Here is a 19,749-nt window from a genome sequence, read left to right as displayed (position 1 = left end):
GCTGTGCACAACAGTGAGCCTCGTTGTTCGCAGTGTGTTTCATTATTGATATTCTGCTTGTTCCTTCATGACCATATACATTTATTTGTAAGCTTTATTTGAAATCCATTTCATTTTGGCATACCTTTCGTTTTGGCACTGTCCTTTACCTAAGTATGCTTTCATTGTGACCATACCTTCAGAAATAAAAACAACGCCCATTTCCGTCTATAAACCTCTCAATCACTCTATCACAAGCCAGTCATCATAAGCGCCCGAAAACATGAGAAATCACAAGCATTCTAAAAAAAACTCCAAACTTAGTCTTGGCAAAACCTCGGAGAGGTGTTTTAAAATCCTCGTGTTGGTTTCCCGCACACACACACACACACACACACACAGACACACATCCACACGCACACACAGACGCGACAGCGCCGAAGGATAAGTGTCTGACTAAAACTTCCGATATTGAAGTTTTCTTTGCAAACAATGGTAAATATTTTTAGAGGAAATGCAGAGCTTTGTTGTTGGTGGTAAATGAAAGAGGTCTTTTATTATGATAGAGAGAGAGAGAGAGAGAGAGAGAATGAATGAATGAATGAATGAATGAATGAATTTCTTGCTTCCTTTCAATCGGATTTTCGCACGTATACGACTTTATTCCATTCATTTTTTATTCCAGGATCTAACAACCTTATTTAGGCTTCTTTTCCGAACATTTAACGCTCTGGTTCTACTGTAGTGCTGGGTCCGTAGTTCCATGCTGTTGAATTTTAGATAACTAATTAACTTACGGCATTGCCATGTGTAATATTACTGGGGTAGTTTACAGTATAGTTGGCCAGGCCGCGCAACGCCTTTTGCCCGGCCCATAATCCCTCCGCCAAGGTAAGTAGTCCCGTGACGCGACCCTGCCCGACCCTACCCCGACTCTGCCAGCGATAGGTTAGGTTAGGTTAGGTTAGGTCAGGCCAGAACATACGCGCTAGCTTTGTAAAGTTTTACCAAAATACTATTACCTTCCATCCGGCTGCCATCATGTCGTGCCATCTTGTTTGTATTCGTCCACCAATTTTCTAGCAGACATCGATAGTCTTGGCCAACTAAACTGTAGGCGCTTATTACTGTCCATTTACTCTGCGATTTTATGCAAAGTAGCCCGCCTGTCATTAAGGGACCAGCATCAAAAGGTTTACCAGAACTATTTTATATTAACTGACCCGTCTGAGCTTTTTAAGAGACCAGTACAAAAGACTTATCGAAACGGCTGTATGAAAATGGAACCCCCTCTTCATCAAGCGACCAGCACTGAAAGATGTATGAAAAGAATCTTATGCAAGATGAGCCGTCCGTTCATTAAGCGACCAGTATCCAAAGATTTATCGAAGGGATTTTATGTGAACTGGCCCGTCTGATCAATAAGCGACCAGCATTGAAACGGTCACCCGAAATGACGTGATCTTGAGGGAAAGCACTAGTAAAATTCGAGTTTTGTTGCCTTTGGCTTCAATTCTGTGATGTTCAGAATTTGATGAGTGAACTTTCCGTTTCCAAATGGGGAAAGGGAAAGTTTTGGAAAAGCAAGCAACGTGCGTTGAAATAATGTAGCATATCACATTCTGAAGAGCACGCATAGGTAACGCATTAGTAGACAAAACGATTTTCGTGATACGAGGGAAAATAACAAAAGAAAACTCATAATCACATGAGTCAATAAAATGGAAAAATAAATCCACAATAATATGTCTGTTTGATCTTGTTATTTTAATTAACAAGGTCAAACAGACATATTATTGTGGATTTACTTTTCCAGAGGAAATATTGTAAAAAGAAGCAAATGGTGCTATAGAAATATTACTGAGTCGATCTATGAAATTATAATGATTATGGTTGATTGAGTAACAGTACGATTAACCACAGGAATATAATGATTATTAAAACATCCATGTGTGAAAATAATGCATTTAGCATTCGTTGTGTCCTCGCACCTTATTTATCCCGTTTAATCCTAGGTGCGCTTTAATGTGTACACACAAGCATACATTCACAGAGAGAGAGAGAGAGAGAGAGAGAGAGAGAGAGAGAGAGAGAGAGAGAGAGAGAGAGAGAGAGAGAGAGAGAGAGAGAGAGGGAGGTTTGTTGGTAAGATAGTGAGAGGAAATTTACATGAAGCCTGTTTTTTCTTTTGTATGGTTCTCATTCCATATGCGAGCACGCCCAGGCTTTTGTCTTATTTCTATTCAGCGCACTCCGCTGGCATAAAGAAACCAAAAGGGACAACGAACATTTCTCTACCTTTTCTTCGTCGTATAATTTTCTAGTCTGTTTTCGAGTGGCTCTCGCCGGAAGGTGATATTTTCGGGAACTTTTCGAGTGTTCGTTCTGAACACCCGGACATCTGGGCCGCTATTGAGTCAGGAACAAAATGGGATGTCAACATTTTCTTTAGCGTTTTTGAGTCTGTGAAAAGGAGACGTTTCTTCGATTCTGTTTACCCGAAATGGGTTCAAGGGAGATTTATTTGTTTGGGTTTATAGCATTATTGATTGTTGCATTGTCCTTTGTTGTGATAAAGGCACAAGTTTCAATAGGAATGATGATGATAAGAAAATTGTCCTCGCAAACGTATGGACCAAATGAATAAAAGCACCTTGCGTCGGTAGCGGTCAAAATGAGAGTATTTTTTATATTCCTCCTTTCATAATTAGATATATATTGGCTGAAGTGTTGGGATGTGATTTGTGGTGGCTACATCATCATGGTTTGAGATTGTTGACGTTTATGATAAAAATATAGATTTATGACAACCATTTTTTGTTAATTTACAAGTTCCATTCGGCGTTCTGTTCTAAATTGGAGCACATTCACAGCAATCGCCTCGGTGGCGTAGTCGGTATGGTGTTGGCGTGCCATCTTGGTCGCCGCGAGTTCGATTCTTGGGCATTCCATTGAAGAGTGAGAGATGTGAATTTCTGGTGATGGAGATTCACTCTCGATGTGGTTCGGAAGTCATGTAAAGCCTTTGGTCCCGTTGCTGAATAACCACTGGTTCCATGCAACGTAAAAACACCATACAAACAAACAAACAAACATTCAAAGCAACCTCTCCGCCAAGCCGTCACAAGTTGGATATTCTTGTTTTCATTTTTGTGATATATACTTAAGTTTCTCGGGATGGATGCTTTTGAATTTTCTCCTGCTATCTTTACTGGCTTCATTAGAATATTTATTCTAATGTATAGTTGTTTCAGACTTCTGTTGAAGTTTAACATGTATTGGATACATTCCATCTTATGGCTGGTTTCTTGTTCTTGATATGGTCTTATGTATTTCTCGGTTTTTGGAGCACACCAATGTTTACACTTTACTTGAAGTCTGTACAAATTATTTTATTTGATTTCTAGTGTATCATATATATTATATATATATATATATATATATATATATATATTATAAAGTTGTTAAGAAGGTAAAGTATTCACTTTTTTATCATAACGTTGGAAAAGGGGAGCTAATTATGTAAGGATTTCGTCCTCCAAAAATCTTTTGAGAAAGTCTGGGAATTATATATAAACGATTATATCATATGCATATACTATATACATATACGTTTGCATATATAACTATATATATGTTATATATATGTATACACACATATATATATACATATACATATATATAGTAAATACATATCATACCATATATACTAGTTTAATTAAGATTTCAAGACCTTCTCAAAAGATTATTCCACATGAGGAAGACGAAAGCCTCGCATAAATAGCAGGTTACTTTAGCTGCTAGACGTTACATTAGCTTCCTTGGTCCTACGTCATGATCTCGAAGTGAATATTTTACCTTCTCGGTAATTAATTCACCTTACAATTCCACATCATAAGCCATATATTAAAACAGATTGCTGCGACAGTTTAGCCGCTAAACCTTGACTAATTGCGCTTCTCTCATTTCTTTAATGGGAAGCCGTCATAAAGTACCATAAAATGTTTTGAGAAACCTCTTTGCGGGAAATAAAAATAAACGGGGGTGGGATAAAGATGGGGGAGGTGGGGGCGGGGGGCGACAGGAGAATGGAAAAGGAAGAGATTACTAGTTGTAAAAGGAAGCGATGTAAACCCTACAAAGTCCCATAGCAAATAACAATGACTGATCCCTTTCCTTTGAAAATGTGGAAGAACTGCTCCGCACACATCCCCAAGCTTTTATAGTACCCAGGGATGTGAAGGAGACGTCAGTTCTTCAAACAGGGGCTTTATTAATTCAAACATACACGGGAGCAATACCAAAGCTCGAGTCTCAAAGACATCAAGGTTACGAGGGAATAAGCAATAAGGATTGTTATCTCAAGACACCAAGGCTACGAGGGAACAAGCAATAAGGATTGTTATCTGTTAGCACATATTCGCACACATGACATTGATAGTCTTTTAGCACTGACATATTCCTGATGCACAAGCACACATGACATCGATAGTCTTCCCACTACCATATACCTTCAAAATGGGATGGCAAAAGATTGTAAAAATACAGTCGTCACTGCCATATACAGTCGGGGATTAAACCCATCTGTAGGAAACTTAATATTTACTAACCACTTCATGCACATACCTAGAAGGCTTGTTTGGAGTTTCTTTATATTTGCAACTTTTCTAATAATTCCTCACCCATTTATGAAGCCCTTCCGGGTTTTTTTAAACGGTTCTTTCATCACCCGTTTCCCTCCATCAGTATATGCAAACCTTATTCAACCTCGATAGCTTCAAACGTTTTACCTTTGTTTTATTTAACCTTCACACTTCACTTCCATATTGGAGAGTAGGCTTAACTTCATATATTCTCACGCTTGGATATACAAACTCGCCAGGTTGCTTTCCAGTCAGTTGCTCACAGCATCCTGCCCTCCCTGCTTTGCCTTTCAGGTTAGCTAACCTCTTCTCTCATTGTACCATCCTCCTTCATGTGGAATTCCAAATAAGTTTATAAATGAACTACATTCATTCTTAGACTATCCTTATTGACTTTTTTCCTCCATGTTCCTGGTTCTCATTAGCACGCATAATCTTACTTTTGCTCACTTTTGCTCTCAACTTTCTCTGCTTGTAGAGAACTTCAGTTGTTTATACTAGTTTCTGCTATGTTTCTTCGCTATCCCCTATCTGTACTGTATTATTTTCACCTTCACCTATTCCACACCGTGTTTCAAGACTCATTTTCTCATCCCACTACTTTTCCCTTGTACAAGTACATAAATTTTTTTTCTTATTTCTCTTCTCACATGCGTAGTACTATACAACCATAAGAGATAATACACCTGTCAGATCCACTTCTACACTATACTCTGTTTTTTTCCATCTGCCCACCCGCCAGTGGTGTTTGCGCACGGTAACACTGCGTCCCGGGCTTTCGATAGTTAAGCTATGTGTAAGTTTTAGGTAAATAAAAGGATATCTGGGTGTACATTTGCAACTGAAAAGTGTTTTAATAATTTACTATATGTGAATTACACCGTTAATATTCGAAATAGGATATTATTATGATTGTTGAATGTAAGCTGAATGTAACTATCTAAAGCCTGGGACGCAGTGTTACCATACGCAAACACCACAGGCGGGTGGACAGATAGAAAAAAACCGAGTATAAATAACTTCCTTTCCATCTAAATATTTTTACATAGACTTCGCTTCCATCAACGAAACTAGATCTCTGTCAACAACTTATCTTCAATACCTTACATTCTTAACACTCTCAATCTCATTATTACCTATCTATTAACCCAGTCAAGGTTTTCTAAGTTCATAATTGTACTGCTTCCTTTTACCCTCAAACTTCTTAAATAATTCTTTCATAGTAATTCCTTTATTCACACCCCATTTTTTTTGCTATATTTGCTCTCTTCTTCTCTTATCAATCCTTCTGTCATTTGTTATGATGGTACGTTATGTCCTTATGGATCTCAGTCTCCTCGATCACCTTTGTCTTTGCACAAAAGAGAAACCTAATCATCTCGGTCAGCCTCTTTACTCCTCTTTCACCATCATACAACATCATTCCACTTGTAATCACCTAAAGACCGCCAGCCTTTCTTCAACCTCCTAGTTGCACTCTTTACATCTTCAACAGTTGATTCTAGAAGCATTCCATATCTATAAATTACACCAACCCATTACATTCTTTGATCATCCAGCTCTTCCTCTCTGCTGTCCGAAAATTCCACAATTCTTTTAGATAGTCAATGACCCAAGGCCTACATTCTCTTCAGACATCTTTACAATTGCACCTTTTACTCTGAGGTACGTTTATTCGTTTATATTTTTCTATGATTTTCATTCTTGATAGAAACACTAATCCCCAATAAATATTTGCTTATAGTCACCCTTTTATCTATATAGCTTGCTTTCGTTTGTGCTCTCACTGTATCGTTAAATACCTTGTAAATATGCATAATACCTATTCCACTGCCATGTAGTTGCTACTGAAAAAAACCTGTATATTTTGTTTCTAAACCACTAAAAATGGCCTTTTTGAACCTGCGTACGACCGCAAACACTCCTTGTTGACTAAGAGCTCATCGACCAATTGTGTCTAATCCTGATATATCCCTTTGAACCAGCGTCCTTTTTTCCTCTGCCTTGATATCAGGTATTATTTGCATTCCCTTCAAGTCCAAGTTCCTTTTGTTGATTATATTTGCAACTGTATTTTCGCCTCCTTTCCCTCCAATTTCAATTTTTAGGTATGGTAACTGCAACTCTTGTCTGTTCCAGGGTCAGAGCTGTGATAAGTGGTGTCTTACATTGTGCAGTCTGTGTGGAGTGACTATTCATGGTATAACACACATTCTGATGTCATTTTAAGGCATTTATATGTACTTTCAAGTAATAAGTTCATAAAAAGCTATGCAACAACCATACAAAGGGCCAAAAACATAGTGATAGCATGCGTTCAAAATCATCGAAATGATAATGATGCTTTGATGCATCATAGTAGAGTAAATTGCTAGATTTTGTTGACATGTCAATACACCACAATTTAACCAAATGATTCATCTTCTATCCAACCAAATAGAAACTAAATATACATCCAGCCACTCATCCTTCTCCGTTGCATCTGTCAGTAAGCTCCTTCATCTGCCTAGAACAAACGCATATTTTATCAAACTGTTTTCCTGACCATTTCCTTTGTCCCAAGTATGATTAGGAACATTCTTCTTTGGACACAATTTGTTCCTATGATACGAATCCTTTTCCAAACGTATGTCTAGTAGACCCCCTCCCGTCTCGTATACTCCATGTCACTGTTACCAGCAATGCTCTCTCTCTCTCTCTCTCTCTCTCTCTCTCTCTCTTCTCTCTGCGCCACCTATCTGTGTTTTTAAATCATGACACAACTACCCTTCCATATTCTCCGAAGGCATCCAGGCACAGAATCGGAGTCTCTCTCAACCATTGTCTTTCCTTGTTATTTTTCTCCTCTCCTGGACCATATGCAGTCACTGTCAAAGCTTTTCCTTCTGCCAAACTCAAACTCGCCAATAGAGTCTTGGGACTCGCATGCACGGCCGACTTTTTCACCCATACCCATATTGTTCTTGACAGTATAAACGCATCACTTCTTCCCTTCCCTTTCGTTATAATATATATATAATATATATATATATATATATATATATATATAGATATATATATATATATATATATACATATATATACACACGTATAAACATCTTTGTCTTCAACTTTGCCCATTCCTATATGGGGTCGCCTGTTCCTATCGCCTTCTCCTCCTTCCTATGTCAGTATAAACACACACACACACATACGCTTATACACATATATGTGCGTGTGTGTTTTGTGGATCAGATTTTGCCACATACATCGGGACATGTTTCATATTCACCAGTTAATATCGGTCACTCAACCTCGGAATGAACACTGACGGGAATTTATTCACCAATTGGGTAATTATTATATATATTAGGGGATATATATATATATATATATAGATATATATATATATATATATATATATATATATGTGTGTATATATACATATATATATATACATATATATATATATATATTATATATATATATATATATATATATATAAAAATATATATACGTATATATATATATATATATATATATATATATATCTTTCTTTTTTCAATAAAAGTTGAATTACGAAATCCTAACTTTACTATCAACATTGCGCTGTGCTCGGAATCAGGTATCACCTAGATTAAATTTATGACTTGTGGTGTTCTCACACTTCACTAAAGACAACGGCGGGAAAGGAGAACGCTAAATTGTACAGCTAAAACAGAACGTCAAACAGCATGTTAAGCCTCTTGGTAAAGTTCTCCGTTTTGCGCACGATCTGGATTCAATAAAAACAAAGATCATCTTGCATCAGACTAAATTATTGACAATGTTGTCCGCTAAGCAAGACAGTACAACACCAAAAAACAGTGTCGTCTGTGTTTATCCTAGTTATGCTCCAGCAAGAACGCAGGACTTAGCGCGCTTTATGAAGCATTTCGACAAAATTGTGTCATTAGACTGATTGCTTCTCGTAAGAACCCAGATCATCAAACACCAAATTGAACCATTCCATCAAATGACTGCCGAGTGAAAAACACATGAAAAGGCAGTGAAATTCAGGAGGGAATAACGACATATATAACCGTTTTGCAATTTTAACGTAAAAATAGGTGACATTTGGATTTTGAGTTATGGATCATTAATACGATGGCCTTCCTTTTGAAATGTTATGGTAACACTGTGATCACTGCAAATATTTTTCCCATGGTCGACATGCAACGTCAATTAAATTGTTTTTGTGGAGGTGTCATGTGAAAAGCGTAGACGAATAAAATATTAATTGGGTTTTGCAGAATGGGTGGATTGTATAGTTCGTTAGCTAGGCAAATAGATAATGAAAGCATATCAATAAATTAATTTGAATAACACGCATTTGAAACGGAATTTGCATCTTTCATTTTACCTAATTCTTTCAATAATGACAGCAATCTCATCATGCGTACTTGGTTTTCAGTTTTTTTGTTTGATGTTAACTAGCGGGATTGGATACATAATGATGTTAATTTGATATAATCAGCGTTGCGAGAGAGAGAGAGAGAGAGAGAGAGAGAGAGAGAGAGAGAGAGATGAAATAAATTGACGATGTCTATAGACTTTTATGGCTTCTCTCTCTCTCTCTCTCTCTCACACACACACACACACACACACACACACACACACACACACACACACACACACATATATATATACATATATATATATATATAGATATTATATATATATATATATATATATATAATTATATATATATAATCCATAGACGCTATTGCGCAACAAATATCTGAAGGCCCCGTTGGTTAGTAGGTTTTGGTCCACAGTCACATTCTGAGATGACTTAATACTTGCAGCTTTCCTCTTTCAAATTGTCTGTATTTATAGGAATGACATAACTAACTCTCCACACTTCTATTCGAAATTTCGCTCAGATTTAATGACTTCATGATCATTTATTCAGCGTTTCTTTCAATAGTCCAACACAGCATTTGCAAAGCATCATCTACTGTTGATTTTCTCAATTATTTTTGGTCTCCTCTGCATAGGTTTTCATTTATTTTTGGTCTCTTATGCATAGGTCATAAACCTAGAGGGTTTGCGCTAACTGACGTTCACAAGTATATTGCATGCACGCTTGCAGATCCTGGACATCAAACACCTTACTCTTCAATACCTCCGACGCCCCATTTATCCAACAACGTTCTAGGTCTCAGGCAACCTTCCCCCCCTCAACTCCTCCGTAACTTGACGCATAGTTCACATTAGTTTCATTCCCCGATTTTTTGCATCAGTTCATTCAAGCTGTATAACATGTATACGTACAATTGTATGTCTGCGTTTCTTAATCATTCTCTCTCATGCAGTCTTGTTCAGTTAAGGTTATCCGAATTAACAGAAGTCGATATTCAAAAAAAAATTTCGCATTTATGACCGAAAGAACCAAACATTTAATCGCCATTTTACACTGAAGTATTTAGTAGACAGAGCCAATGATGTTGCCACAAGTGAATACAACGTAGAACTCAGAGTAACGACTTATGCTGATAAGTAAACCTTAAGTAAACAAAATTCTTATGTTGAGGAATTAAAAGTCTGCAGCGAAGAGAAAAGGCAAACAAAACTACTTGTGCCCTTGAGTGGGGAGAGTCACTAGGCGGTGCGATGCTTGTTAATACATTAGACATGTTAATATGGATAATGGAAGAATATACCGTTGAGATAAGAGACGAGCCACAAAATAGGTGGAAGAAGGGAGGGAAGATGGTTGTCACTGGAATCCAAAGGTGGAACGTAAGAAGATTAGTAGAATCAATCCTCCTCAATGAACGTGACGTCGGCAAGGAAAAGAAAATATGTAAAAGATGCTGAGATTAGTAAATGTCTTCATAATATACATGAGAGTAAAAAGCCCTGACCGGATGGGGAATGGGAAATTCAACCGAATGATTGGAGTGTTTTGAGGCAAATTGTCATGAGGAGAGAATGAAAGACAACAGACTGGCAAAAGGGTTATCATTCTGAAGTGTTTGGAGGAGGGAGAGAACGCCTTAGGGAATACTGATAAATTAAATGAAAGGTCTGCTGTTAACAACGAATATATACACGGGGGAGTTTGACAACCTGCTGATGAAGTGGCCAGTGTTATTACTTATGATTCAGCCATTCAAGTGTGACAATAACAGTGCCCTGCCTTCCTTCGAAGCCACCCTCGGTCAGGGTGAATGGCTAAAGGTTGAGGAAATACAATGTTACGATAAGATCATTTACAGGTAAATTAACATTAATTTGTGTATTACTGTTGTTTTCGGTAATGATTTCGTAATGCTTGGTTGCCGTATTTGCACATGCATTATTTTCCTGAAGCTGCATAAAAGATGCACACCCCTATATCTAATTGGCATTTTACATTGCTGGTTCTCCACACAGCAATTCTGTGTCAAATGGGGTAACGTATTATCGTACACCCTAAACGGGCTTCGGGAAGGGGGCATTCTCCCTCCATACGTGTTTGATACATACACAGATGCCTTGAATGTCAAATTGAACTCACTCCCAATCGGATGCACTGTCAATGAAACAACTATAAACAACAACTGTTACGCCGATGATATGGTTCTGATTTCCCCATCAGTGCAAGGTCTCCAACGACTCATCGACACTTGCCGCCAGTATGCAGAGGATTTTTATATAATCTACAACGAAACCAAGACCCAGTGCATGTCGCTGCTCCCGAGATCGCTTAGGCATATTGCAGAACCACAAATTTTCTTCGGAAACCATCGGCTGGAATTTGTGCACGAATTTCCGTATTTGGATCACATTATCACCGACGACCTAAAAGATACAGCAGACATTGAACAGAGTCGTCGTAAACTATGTGCAACTGGCAACATGCTTGCAAGGAGGTTTGCCTTCTGTCACCGAGACGTGAAACTACTGCTCTTCCGCTCGTACTGCTACAGTATCTATGGGTGTTCCTTCTGGACGAACTATACCCGAGAGACCATGAGACGTATCACTGTTTTGCACAATGACATTTTGAGACACCTCACAAACACTCCCCGCTACCACTCCGCCACACAGATGTTCATAGAAAACCACCTGGATAATTTAAAAATCATTGTAAGGCGAACAATGTCCTGTCTGGTAACCCGAGTGAGGAACAGCAGCAACTCGCTCATACAAAGCATCCTAAGGAGTGAAGCAAGAAGATCTAAATTGTGGGAAAGATGGGAAAATGAGACCTTTGTCCCCTAAAGGACTTAATCTCTGTATTGGCAAGATGTCATCTGCAGATTCTGTCATTATTATTTATATTTATTGCTGATATTTTACTTCTTCATTATTACTGTGAATACTATCAAGTTAAAGTTTTTTTTTACACTCATTTTTCGTATTTAGCCCTCTGGACCTGACTACTGTAACCACCTAAGGTCTCTACTTGAAATTTAAGTTATATAACCTGTGCACTAACTGTTATAACTCTCAATGCATTTTTTTCTCACCAATATTATTACTGTTATTACCAGTATTATGATTACTATCTTTTATGCTACCTCAGCTATTTAGTGGATAAGTGCCGATTATTCATTTTTTTTTATCATGTTGTCTCATGTATCTAGATTTATATATTACTGTCTGTATTTTGTATATTCCATGTATATGGCCCTCAGCTGAAATAAAGGATATTATTATTATTATTTTTTTTTTTTTTTTTTTTTTTTGTGCTTTATCACAGTCCTCTAATTCGACTGGGTGGCATTTATAGTGTGGGGTTCCGGGTTGCATCCTGCCTCCTTAGGAGTCCATCACTCTTCTTATTGTGTGCGCTGTTTCTAGGATCACACTCTTCTGCATGAGTCCTGGAGCTACTTTAGCCTCTAGTTTTTCCAGATTCTTTTTCAGGGATCTTGGGATCGTGCCTAGTGTTCCTATGATTATGGGTACAATTTCCACTGGCATATCCCATATCCTTCTTATTTCTATTTTCAGATCTTGATACTTATCCATCCCTTTTTTTTTTTCCCTTTCTTTTTCTTCAAACTCTGGTGTCCCATGGTATTGCGACATCAATGAGTGATACTTTCTTCTTGATTTTGTCAATCAACGTCACGTCTGGTTTATTTGCACGTATCACCCTATCTGTTCTGATACCATAGTCCCAGAGGATCTTTGCCTGATCGTTTTCTATCACTCCTTCAGGTTGGTGCTCGTACCACTTATTACTGTAAGGTAGCTGGTGTTTCTTGCACAGGCTCCAGTAGAGGGCTTTTGCCACTGAATCATACCTCTTTTTGTACTGGTTCTGTGCAAGTGCCGGACATTCGCTTGCTATGTGGTTTATGGTTTCATTTTTCGTATTGCACTTCCTACATATGGGAGAGATGTTATTTCCATCTATCGTTCCTTGGATATATCTGGTTCTTAGGGCCTGATCTTGTGCCGCTGTTATCATTCCTTCAGTTTCCTTTTTCAGCTCTCCCCTCTGTAACCATTATTATTATTATTACTTTTTTTTCTTTTTTTTTTTTGCTCTATCACAGTCCTCCAATCGATTGGGTGGTATTTATAGTGTGGGGTTCCGGGTTGCATCCTGCCTCCTTAGGAGTCCATCACTTTTCTTACTATGTGCGCCGTTTCTAGGATCACACTCTTCTGCATGAGTCCTGGAGCTACTTCAGCCTCTAGTTTTTCTAGATTCCTTTTCACGGATCTTGGGATCGTGCCTAGTGTTCCTATGATTATGGGTACAATTTCCACTGGCATATCCCATATCCTTCTTATTTCTATTTTTAGATCTTGATACTTATCCATTTTTTCCCTCTCTTTCTCTTCAACTCTGGTGTTCCATGGTATTGCGACATCAATGAGTGATACTTTCTTCTTGATTTTGTCAATCAACGTCACGTCTGGTTTATTTGCACGTATCACCCAATCTGTTCTGATACCTTAGTCCCAGAGGATCTTTGCCTGATCGTTTTCTATCACTCCTTCAGGTTGTTGATCGTACCACTTATTACTGCAAGGTAGCTGGTGCTTCTTGCACAGGCTCCAGTGGAAGGCTTTTGCCACTGAATCATGCCTCTTTTTGTACTGGTTCTGTGCAAGTGCCGGACATTCGCTTGCTATGTGGTTTATGGTCTCATTTTTCGTATTGCACTTCCTACATATGGGAGAGATGTTATTTCCATCTATCGTTCTTTGGATATATCTGGTTCTTAGGGCCTGATCTTGTGCCGCTGTTATCATTCCTTCAGTTTCCTTTTTCAGCTCTCCCCTCTGTAACCATTATTATTATTATTACTATTATTATTATTATTATTATTATTATTATTATTATTATTATTATTATTATTATTATTATTATTAAAACTTATTTGATATATGAGAACATTTCCCTAAGAACATGATGCAATAGCTTTGTGATTTCGCTTTGCTTCAGGGGAGATTTCATTTGTATGTATTCAGATTTACCTGCATGCCTCAGAAGTGAATAAGAATTTGGTAAAATCTTGTTTTTTAATTTTCTTCTTTTTTTTTCAATGAACAGCTGCTCTGTTTCCCCAACGCTGTTCGATGTCTGATGGCTGACTATGACTTTGACTTTGACTTTGTGACGCAATGTCTTGAATACTGATTGTTAAGATCTGATATATCTTTTAGTCAGAGGGTTTTGTTCGTCATTTTAGTTTCTTGTTATTTAGATTACTTTTGGAATTCCAAAGAAACTCCGTTCGCATTCATGGCTGCATCTACAGTTTTCAAGAGGCGTAAAGGTCACTAATGAGCATCCGAGGAAAGGAACCAAATACCATAATAAAAATCGATAAATATTCACAATTGTAACACAATATATTATTTATTTTATTAAAAGTATATAGTTAGGTTTGCACTTCCCATTATCTACAAATAATTGAAAGACAATAACTGAATTATAATTACAGTTAAACAACCAAAATTTCAGGTTAATTCAACTGTAACTGATCCCTTTACCTGTTCAGTGGACTGAATGTTATAAAGGAATTGCACTTGATTACACCATTGCTATTTTCATCTAGGGTGTGTTTATTAAGAACAGCTAACAGGAATGACTGATTATGGATTATTACCGGGTACATTAATGTTATTATCGAGGCATGTTTGGTGCACAAACATGATATCATTATTGTTTGAAAATACTCTTATATCTCAGGTACCTTCCCAGTGCAGTGGTACAAAAGAGAGAGAGAGAGAGAGAGAGAGAGAGAGAGAGAGAGAGAGAGAGAGAGAGAGAGAGAGAGAGAGAGAGAGAGGACTTACTGATAAAACCAAGTCGCATTTATTAGTAACTGAGACTGATGATTCTTCCTGGAAGAGAGAGAGCAATGAACTCAAAAGTGGAAAGGCAAAGATGACACGAAAATGAAAAGGAAATGAGATACTCTTTCATTATTGTTCGCGTGACACGATCATCCAGCCAGCATGCGAGTTGGTTGGTATGTGAGTGCTACGTTGCATGTTGTGTTATGATGTAGCGTCAACTCTGGTATGATGACTTTCTTTGTGGTTCTTGCAAAAATGTCTGGTCTTACAGAAGCATTTCGTTGTAGTATCTAATTTACCAGGTGGATAAAATCGGTCCGATCGTAACTTAATCGGCTGTTTGAATGATCCTTAGGGTACCTAAATACTATATTAATACCTCACTATGTAAGCAAAGGCAGTTATGAATATGACAAATAAAACATTACGTCATGAATATGAAAAATAAAACATTATGTTATGAATATGAAAAATAAAACATTATGTTATGAATATGAAAAATAAAACATTATGTTATGAATATGAAATATAAAACATTATTGGTCATTTTAAAACACAGATTGTTGTTCTAGTACTCTCTAGGATTATTTGTAGCCAAAGATATACGTAAAGCGGATTTGGCCAAAGGATGAAATCAATCTTTATATTTCAATGTCCGTGTGTGGGAATCCAGACCTCAGCTGGTTGGATGGAAGGCAACGGGAAAAAATACTCTCTGAGGAAGGAACAAAAATATTGGCCTGCTTTTTAAAACAAAGACCTCGATGTTGCTGAACAAAGAATAATCCCAAAGACTAGGATTATTTGATTGACGTAAAGATTTGACGACGAAGATTACCTTTGTCCACACATGAAAAATGAAAATTCGACAGAAATATCTATAAAAAGATAAAAATTTACAAAACAGAAGATTAATCTCTAGTACTGAGGCATGGTGAAGATGTGAGCTGACGATAGTTTTCAACGATTGTTTGAGAATATTAGAGAAATGAAACAAAGTTTGATGTGGGATGTAATACTTGAAGTTTTAAGAAAATTACAATCTTTATTACTAATTCGAGATACAAGTTACAATATCTATTTATACAGAGAAAATTTAGATCTATTATGACACTTAAAGTTATGAATCGGCCAAGCCTTGGATAACAAAAATTATCTTGGTAATATTCTATGCGAATATATATATATATATATATATATATATATATATATATATATATATATATATATATGTATATATATATGTGTGTGCGTATGTATGTATCTGAGTCAACATCATCTGCTATCTCTTGAATGGTTTAGTGGTTATGTACAATGTCACTCTTCCAACCCCAAAAGACAGGTTCGGGTCCTGATGACAGCATGAAGAGTTATCATTTCATTTCTCTTTGGGTAAAAGTTATTCCCAAGGTAAAGTTCGATGTTTTGAAGCTGCGTATGTATGACTTAATATTTGAATCTATAAGTGTCTTGTGCAAAACTCGTTATAAAAATTAAATTTTTTCGAGTGTTTTGCTATAATATATATATATATATATACTTATAATATATATATAAATATATATATATACATATATATATGTATATATATATGTGTGTGTGTGTGTGTGTGTGTGTATGTGTGTGTGTATGTATGTATGTATGTGTGTAAATGGTATGTTAGGCAACAGTCTGCCTAGAAAACCCTCGGGTACAAAAGTACTTAGGTCCCAACTTCCTTTATGACCTGTGTCGGTCAACTGGAAGCGTCCTGGCCTTTCATTTGGTAGACAGGGATTCGTTTCTGATGTGCGTCAGAAATTTCTATATACAATATAGAATGACTTCTTTAGGAAGGTTATTAGTACTTTACAGCTTTATGGCTTGGATAAAGTTACTTTATGATTCCAGGGTTCCTTTTGCGAATTAACAAAATGAAATTTTCATGTCGCTTTCAGTGAGTCTTGATTAAAACTAATTGCGTACTATTTAGCCTTTTTTGTTTGGTTGCGCTTACGTCATCTTCATTTGATTTTAACCAAAATTACCAGGAAAATCATCCACGTAATACGAACTGATTCATGTGAAATAAAACTAAAATACTAACAATTGTACTTTGCTAACTACCAAACCAGTCAGTGATCACGAAAGAATATAATTATTTTCTGTTAACTGATGTGAATGTAATATTAGTTTGGAAGGTCTCTAAAGCCTTGGCGATGAAAACAAATGAAACACTGCTGCTTTCACTTCCAAAGGAAAATTTCTGTGCTTCTTTCCTCTTAAAGGATTTAAAGCAAAGGACAAATTGTAATGCAAATAACGAGACACTAGCTGCTTAGGTGAGGTCCTCAATAGGAGCATTGTACCCTATGTCGTTGTACTTGATTGGATAAGAGAGTTGATTGCCGCTGTCCCACGAGTAGATTTCCTGCAACGAAGAGAAATTGCATGAATGCAAAGTAGACCATTGCATTTCATAGTGCGCGTCTAGGCACCAAAAGCTGTGTTTTCAAATTTGTGATATACAGGTGGCAGATAACTCAAGTATCAGCTTTTCAAATGGACATTTTTGCCAGTAATTAGTTAAAGTAATGGGAGGAAGGATGCATTTAATTGCGTCTTCAAAATAACTGCCATAGTTGATACTAATAATACAGCATATAGGACTAAGTGATGCCTAGCAGCTGGAAGAAAGCTTCGATCACATGCAGACTAAATGATAACTCCTTAGAGCTGTTGTGTTGTGTCTTCAAACTGGCATTGCTGAAAAATTTTCTGTAAAAATCGAGTTCTTCCGCCTTTCCTTCTATTAGGAAATGAGTATTATCATTAAGACTGCAATGAAAAGCTGCAACAATTCAGTTATTCAGCGGAATTTTTTTTTCTATTCCCAAATGATCATCTCTTATTGAAGAAGCCGCGTTCACAGGAACGCTGATCTGTGAGAACTCTTAAAATATCTTTAACAATGTTAGATTATTTCTCGAGATATCACCATCAAACTCGGGAGTTTATCCATACATAAGAAAAAATAACCCACAGAGGAATAATTTATACTTTTCAAGTTTTCTTTTTATATTTTATTACTGAATTCTGAAAATTGTTTTATTCAATGTGTTGGATAAATATAATTTTGATGAAAAAGGAACTGTTACTAACGACACTCTGTAGAAAATTGATAACCTGATTTTATGAATGCTGCTTCCTGATGCAAAATTAAATATACATACATATATGTTTTTTGATATTCATAAGTAATTGCTCCCCAAAGGTACTACTACTTTCTACGTGCAAGACAAGAATCATACGTCGGTCTTAAAGGTAACAAACAACTTTGAAAGTTCTAAGATATCAATTATTGATGCCAGGTTTAAGTTATCCAGTTCTTAGAAAATTATCACATTGAAACATTAATAAAAATATGATCAAAGACACGAATCTCGACATCTTGAGGAACTCCATGTAGAGATAGAAAGGTCTTAGATATAGAACTAACCTTCATTCTCGAATTATAACCAAGCGTTGTCGTATTCCGGAAGGGATTAGTGAAAGTCAAATCCACGTCAAGGAAGGTCTTCCGATACAGGTCCAAGGCGAATCTGAAATGGGAAGAAGCGAAACGAATTATGCCAAAATCCTTTTGAAAAACATCCGCTGGAAATTGGAAGTCACGTAACTAGGTACGTTCATTAAGTGCGATAACGAGGCAGAAAGGAGTTCCGTGGAAATGAACGTTATCATGTTAATGATGCTCCAGTCAGAAGACAATGCGCTCCTTTGATAGGAGAAAAAGAAAGATTCATTTTTAATTTCAACATCATGCGTTTCAACTGACATTTTTCAAAGCTGTTTTCACGTTTTGTGATTGTATCTCATAGTCTTTATTCAGATGATACAGGGAGAATTTACCTGTTATTATTATTTATTACTATTGTTAAGAAATTCACAGTTTCGTGAAAGCAAATTGTTAAAAAATATCCACAATTATATATTAAAAATATATTTCTCTGTAAAAATAGAACAAAGACTTTCGAACACCTGAACAGTGTTCCTCATCAGTGTAACGTTAAAATGTAAACATTTTAACGTTACACTGATGAGGAACACTGTTCAGGTGTTCGAAAGTCTTTGTTCTATTTTTACAGAGAAATATATTTTTTAATAAATAATTGTGGATATTTTTTTAACATTATTACTATTATTATTATTCCTTAACATTGCTGATTTTAGAGAAAAGACAATACAATACTCACTGGCACACTGGTACATCAACTACTGAATAGTGGATGAGCCACACGTGCAAAAACTGTTCAATATTAGCAGCTTCGTACACCTAAAGACAAGGCTCATCAGCAGTGCTTCGAACCCCTGACACAAACTGTTCCATTTCATTCCATTCTACCCACTTTGCAACCCTAGATATTGATAAGGCTATACCTTTCCAGTACCTCTTCATTCCTTTCCAGTTCCTCTTCCATTCCAACCCTCCAGCCCACTTTTAGGTCTCCTCTTAGCACTTCCGAATTATACTCTTTCCTCCAACTAACTTAATGACCTTAACCTTTCCACCTAACCAAACCATCAGAGAACTTTACCTTCCACCCATAGACCTACGCTAGCATTTGTATTACTTGGATGTATCTCAGCAAATCTTGCCCTTTCATCGTAACTCATTTCAGTAACTTCAAACTTGTTTTTTTTTTTGTTTCACGTTCAACATTCATATATAACTTCCATAAAGTAGGTTTGGCGGAATACCTTCGTAAACTGCATCTTTCTATTTCATAGATACAGTTTGTTTCGCATATTCTGCACACTTCCTGTTCCCTTCCTTGTTCCACCTTTTCTGTTACTCATCTATTTTTCAATC

General features: G+C 36.7%; 1 protein-coding gene across 1 annotated transcript in view; it reads right to left on the bottom strand.

The window, feature by feature from the left end:
- Window positions 1-16,484: 16,484 nt before the first annotated feature.
- Window positions 16,485-19,749, bottom strand: part of LOC135204053 (uncharacterized) — a 70,222-nt gene continuing 66,957 nt past the window's right edge. The window contains exons 15-16 of the mRNA XM_064234018.1: window positions 18,376-18,478; window positions 16,485-17,307 (exon numbers count right to left, since the gene is read on the bottom strand). Coding sequence (XP_064090088.1) covers window positions 17,215-17,307; window positions 18,376-18,478 — 196 coding nt within the window. The 3' untranslated portion in view covers window positions 16,485-17,214. The remainder of the gene's footprint in view (window positions 17,308-18,375; window positions 18,479-19,749) is intronic.

The sequence above is a fragment of the Macrobrachium nipponense genome, chromosome 44, assembly GCF_015104395.2.
Source record: "Macrobrachium nipponense isolate FS-2020 chromosome 44, ASM1510439v2, whole genome shotgun sequence".
NCBI lineage: Eukaryota > Metazoa > Arthropoda > Malacostraca > Decapoda > Palaemonidae > Macrobrachium > Macrobrachium nipponense.
The sequence above is the reverse complement of the archived record's forward strand: the minus strand, read 5'-3'. Positions and strand labels throughout refer to the sequence as shown.